Source organism: Oryza sativa, chromosome 9, assembly GCF_034140825.1.
Source record: "Oryza sativa Japonica Group chromosome 9, ASM3414082v1".
Taxonomy (NCBI): Eukaryota; Viridiplantae; Streptophyta; class Magnoliopsida; order Poales; family Poaceae; genus Oryza; species Oryza sativa.
In genome coordinates, this window is record NC_089043.1 from 12595162 (window position 1) to 12601413 (window position 6252).

At 43.3% G+C, this 6252-nt stretch overlaps 1 protein-coding gene across 1 annotated transcript; it reads right to left on the bottom strand.

Moving 5' to 3' along the window:
- Nucleotides 1-2128: 2128 nt before the first annotated feature.
- On the bottom strand, nt 2129-4941 carry LOC107278834 (probable disease resistance protein At1g61300). Its single transcript, XM_015755635.1, has 2 exons — nt 2367-4941; nt 2129-2184 (listed from the first exon to the last, which is right to left on the bottom strand). The coding sequence occupies exons 1-2, from the start codon at nt 4939-4941 to the stop codon at nt 2129-2131; spliced, it is 2631 nt and encodes an 876-aa protein (XP_015611121.1).
- Between the last annotated feature and the right edge of the window lie 1311 nt (nt 4942-6252).

The following is a 6252-nucleotide window of genomic DNA, read 5'->3' on the forward strand; positions in this document are numbered from 1 at the left end:
ACGCAAAAATAGAAAAATCTATTTTTGCATGCAAGCCTATGCGGGCCTCTTAAACGGCCCGCCTGCAAGTCCAATCCTCCTCCTCTTTCCCTCTCAACCTATTAAAAAAAATTAACCTATCTATTCTCACCTCTCTCTCTCTCCCTATCTTCTCCTCACTTCCTCTCCTCCTCTCATTCTGAAGTCCTCTCAGGCAGCGACTCGCTCGGGGAGCAGCGGCGGTGGGCGGAGTGGCTGGGAGCGGGAGCTGCGGGCTCGGTAAAGCAACGGCGGTGGGTTGCGGGGGCGGTGGGCTCGGGAGAAGCGGCGGCGGTCGGGAGCGTCGGGCTCGGGAGTGGCGGCGGCGAGCGGCTCGGCGGACGGTGATGGCCGGCGTGTGCGTGACGGCGACCCGCCTTGATCTAGCAGAGGTGGCTGCCCCCTGCCTGAATCTAGTAGCGGCAGCCGTCCCTCGCCCGGATCCGTGTGGATTCGGTGGCGGTGGTGGCGGGCTGGCGCGGCGGCCGACGGTGCGGTTTTATTTCTTTTTTCGGATTTTTATTTTTGCAGACCTTTTAGTGTGTACGGGCTGCGCTACCACACGCGAAAATAGGTTACGGGCCGTCTGGAAAAAGCCTTTTTTACTAGTGTTCCCAGTTTGAATGGCTGCATATATCTGGTTAGATGTAGAGGTCGGGTAAAAAAAATACTCTTCTCCAAAAGAATAATAAAAAAGCATGTTGGTGTAGCGGTGCCCACGCGCTGACAGAGGATTGATAGTGCTGGAGCAATGGTAGATCAGCTATAGATAGGCAGGCGACAGGTGACAACCTAGCTCTTGGTCGGGCCAGCTATAACGGCATTTTCGAGGGTCATTTTCCCTCTCGAGGGTGTTGTTATGCCGTCCCATCTCCTCTAGTGAGGCTGCCGGGTGAAAACGCAGTCTCGGTGCTTTTTGAGACCCCGACGGACGACGGCGGTTGCGGTTTCGTCACTCCTCTCCCTGGAGACGTCGTCTTGGCAACCCCCTTGCTGAGTTCCTACCAGACTTCGATGCAAACTTAATCTAGATTCCGGTCCTCTTGTGTTAGTGCCCTAGCTTATGCAAGTTGACCACGTCGAAGGGCCTGGAGGAGAGCGACATTCTTCTCTCTCACCCTCTCTCCCTCAATCCCAAATATGTGGATAGAGTGTAGTTTTACGTCGGTTGTTATGGTGGGTGTTGGGCGATCACGGTTGTTGCTCCTTTGTTGGCTAGCACCGTCCGGTCATACTTAGTGACAGTTGGTCCGGTGTTAGCCTTCTCCCAGGTCCATGTGTTGGTGTTGTTGGTGCGTGGATGGTGGTCATTTCTTCTTTCTTTTCTTGGTTATGACCTCTTAGGATTGTAATCTTATAATTTTTTTCTGCTCTATCAATATGAACTTCGTACTGTCTGATGCAAGTCGTTCAAAAATAAGTAAATAAAGCAAATCATACTCAAGCATAGGAACATGTGCAATATCCAATTTTATTATTCGGATCAAAATAAAGCTTTATCACTTGTTTACAAACAGAGAAGTGCTTCCAGTAGGCTCAAAGTCACATATACTGTGGTTTTTGACATGACAGTATGGAAACAACGAAATCGAAATAGAGAAAAAATCTTCAATAATTTTAACACCCAAACACACTTGAGATTAAACACCATTTTACTCACAATAAATTTATAGTCAAATTTATTTTTTCGCGAGGGCATAGTGGAAGAAAACTGACGCAGAGTACCAAAGCAAACATAATCCAATCAGGAAGATGCAACAACTCCTGATGACCGAAGCAATTCCCATTTTGTACCTCCGACAGCTATGTGCCTCCAAGTTCCTAGATCCCGTCTCACTTGTTTCTCCTAAAAAATTAACCAAAACATTGTAAACGATATTTTTTTTAGAAAACTATAGCTATATAGTAACATTGAATAATTTAAATTGCATTCTTTGATACAATAATACGTTTCAAAATACTTTTTAATAGCAATTTTATTTAACAGTTTTTCTACCATACCACTGAGCTCTGAAGATGCTGTCATTTGATGAAAAAAAAAAGTTAAGAAATGACTCCGGATGTGCAAAGGGAAAAAATGATGTATATTGATCGTCTTATCTATCTAGTCCTAGTTGCTATCGAAGTTCTTAGCAAAAAGGGGAATAGCATGACATAAACTTGCTGCTGTCAAGGCCATACCGTTAAAATCAAGCAGAAATCACGGTGTGAAGACCACTAACCTGTATAGTTTGATGTTTGACCGCCCAAAAGCAAGGAAATATATGAGGAGAACTGTATGGCTGTGCGCATCATTGGCCTCCGGCGTGCAAAGAAAGAACTATTGGACACGATGAAGGGATTGGTACCCAATGTTGGCTCAAAGGTCTCCAGGTTCTTGTCAAACACTTTGAAGAATCCCTTGTAATGATCAAAGGTTTTATTGCAATCCCACTGTAGTTTGCTCCACCATTGCTCCTCTCCTCGTATCCGCTTTAGATGAGTAATCCCTTCATGTGTTGCTTGGAGAGGAAACTCCTGAAGCAATGGACACCCAAACACATCCATGTATTCCAAACAAGGGCTGTCCAGCTTAAGCCTGCTGAATATTTCCAGATTTGGCAAGTAGTTCAACTGTAGTATTCTGAGCCTAGGGAAGGCGTGGACTCTGGTGTTGTCTGCCATGATTTCACTTTCTTCTCCATCATCCGTTTCAGCTATGATACATTTGAGCATGCTGCAAAATGACAAGTCAAGGTGCTCCAGGTATGGCAATTTGACAATCCAGGTTAGGTCAACAAGTCCATTGTTCTCAACGATGTTCAGCATACGAATATAGAGGAGATCCTCCCCAAAGCTTACTTTACTTAGTTTCGGCAGGCGCCAGAAGGTGAGGTACTCCAAATATGGAATTGCCTTTTCAGGGTAACTATCATCGACATATTCAATTGACAAGGTTTCAATGTCGAGGCACATTTTGAAGTTCACCACGGACATGCTACTCTTTAATTTTAAGCTGACGGAAGATTCTCCTTCAAGTTGTTCTACACCAAGATTGTGTACATTAATGTTCTGAAGTTTGGACAGCTTCTTAAGAGCACGGCTTGTCTTAACAGTAATACCGAGAGCTAGCCCATTCTCGAAGCGTTCCAGTTCCTTTAAGCTGAACTCTTTAGTTTGTTTGCCATTTGCGCAGCTACCATCAAATTCTTTCTCGAAGCCTGCGTACTTACTCTGGTATAAGTAGAACACTTTGAGCATTGAGAGCCTGGATATCACACCATAAGGTATGTTCCTCAGATGGTTTGTGAAACTGAGGTTCAGTATCCTTAGCTGTTTCAAGTCCCCAAACTTTTCTGGCAGGGAGGCTATGTGTGAGTCAGCAAGGTTCAGGTACTGCAGGTTGACAAGGGAGCAGATATCCCTTGGAAGATACTCAAACTGAGTCCAGCTTAGATCCAAGTACTTGAGTGCAGACATGCTTTGGAAGAAAGATGGTAGTATCTCACTGAAATGGAAGTTCTGTTGAAGCACCAATACCGACAATTTTGGGCAGCTTGGGAGCTCAGAAGGCAGAGATTTAATGAAATTACACATCAGTGAGATCCTTGTAGCACTGGCCCATCTCTCTACATCAGTAACGTTCTTCACACTATTGCCTGCTTTCACAATCCAGTTCTCCTCCGACGTGATCCAGAGTGCCATCTCGCGGATCGTGTCGTGAAGCCGAACCTCGGTTTGCCTCATGTCCCCCTCCTCTAGTAAGCACACACTTTTGAGCTGCCCAATCACGGAATACCCATCATTGTGGCTTTGACATATTGCTTTTCCTATAGGTATCAGGCCCAATCCTATCCAGCAGTTCACTAGGTCAATGTTCCATATTGAGTAATCTTGTGGCCAGAGGACACATGCCAGGAAGCACTGTTTTAGTTGATCACTACTCAGGTTGTCATAGGTAAGCTTCAAGGTGGCAAGAATAGCGTTGTCGCTGTTCCGTCTTGAATTTTCCAAAAGCTGGTAGCTCCTGTTGATTGATCTGAGGGCGGCCTCCCACTCCTGCCACTGCCTTCTTATGGACATGGATTTCCCCACAGAAACAAGTGCTAGCGGAAGTCCTTTGCACCTATTACAAACCTCCTTTGCTAAACGTTGTATCCTCATGTCCAAGTTGATAGTTGCTTCTGTGACATTGTGTAGGAATAGCTTCCATGCATCATCTTGAGGTAGGCATTCCACTTTTATTGTTGTTCTTGCCTCCATTTCAGCACACACTTGCTCCGAACGGGTTGCTAGGACTACTTTATGGATCTTGTCACGACCTGGTGGTGGAACTCCAATATCTTCAAGGCTAATTTTCCCCCAAAGGTCATCCAGGAGAAGCAAGAAGTTCTTGTTCCAGAGATAGTCGAAGATAGCTGCACGACGGGATTCTCTCCCGGTGTCCATCCTCAGCTCCAGCCCAAGTTTCTCAAGTAAGTTTATCTGAAGATTCTCTGGCTTGCAGTCCCTTGATGCTGTAATACAGATGACAAGATCGAAATGCAGGCCATCAACAGCACCAAGGAATTCATTGTTGATGAGCTTTAGCAGCGTCGTCTTCCCAACTCCACCCATTCCCCATATCCCAAGTACTGGGATGTCTCTCTTTCTCAGGTAGCCCAGGGCTTTGTCAAGGTAACATTCCATTCCGACGACTGAGGTTCCGATGTGCCTGCGCTCGACATTGGCTGGAGGTTTATCAGGAAACTCATCTTCATTAAAATTATCACCATTATTGTACACTACCTTCAACTTTACCAGTTTCTTTGTGGCTCTACTGCTGATTCCGTAGCTCCTTGTAACATTGAAGTTTGGAGGCAGCCTATGAAAACATAGTGTCCTACTGTCATACTCGGCTTTTATTTCATCTGCTTCATCAATGGCTTGTCTCGCTTCTTCCATCCATTCGCTCACTATATTTGGGCAAATTTTCTGTTTCCTCTCTGCATTCTTAATACGTACCTCATTATCGTCCCTCAGCGCTTGCAGTTTTCTTCTGAACTTTGTTAGCTTGTCAACATTTTGTGCAGTTTTGAAAGGATATGCAAGGTGCGGTAGAAGCCATTGGCCAGCACGACACATCATCGTGGATGCACTTGCGGCGACATGAGTGACGGATACCATTTCTACAGTGAAAAGGAACAGTGTGATGAACATTTGAACAAATATTTTCAGTGACAGTTCAACCAAAATGGAGGGGGGGCAACACTTACTGAATTTCTCACAAGAAACGTGATACTAAATATCCCTCGATCCTCTTATTTGAACTTGTGCCGTCCTTAGAAGAAGAGCAAGCTTGACTAGCCCGATTTCTCCGGATATTAGAAACACTGACAGAGAAATATAAATATCAATGTAGATTAATCTGATAGAAGGTTTCACATATAAATCGCAAATGGATAGCGAATATGAATCTTGTTTTAGGTCATTTCTTATGTTATTGTTAGACATAAATTAGACAGGATCACACGAATAAGAGATTATGCCCCGTTACTAAATGCGGCTTCTACTGATTTTCCTGTTGCAAACAGTAGATATTATGATGTGCATGTCTCATGAAGTCTCGTACATCCTTTTGTTGATTCAATAATTGAACCAAACATTATCCCATTGGTGAAAGTATTACTCCCTAAAACATTTCATCGAAGAACTTAACTGATTGGACTATTTTCAGTCCATTTTACCTCCCAACTAATTCAAACCAGCTAATAACTTTACTCTATAATGCCATTCTGTTTTAGGCCTTTCTTTATACAGTTTTGGATTTTAGGTTGAAATTGGATGGGATGATAATGGCATCATATCTACTGTTGAAAATGAAAAACTAATTAGGAGCAATGTTACAGGGACATACAAGCAGTGGAGACCACCAATTCGGTACAATCATAAAAAACAACTTGATAAACTATATTTATATATGCTGTAAATATTTTTTTAAAAATCTATCATGTATAGGGAAGTTTGTTGTAATTTATACACATATAAAGATGTAGATTTAACTCAATTTCCTATGGATGATAGGAATTTCTAAACAACAGAATTAATAGTGTTGGAACAGAGTTGACTGTTTTACCTCTATTGTCTTTGCCCGCTGTTTGTGAATTTTTGGATTTACGAGTTGATTTTGAAATTATATATACATGATCATATAATAACATCGCGTCACTTCTATCTCTATTATTATTATTATATATGTGTGTGTGTTACAAAAAT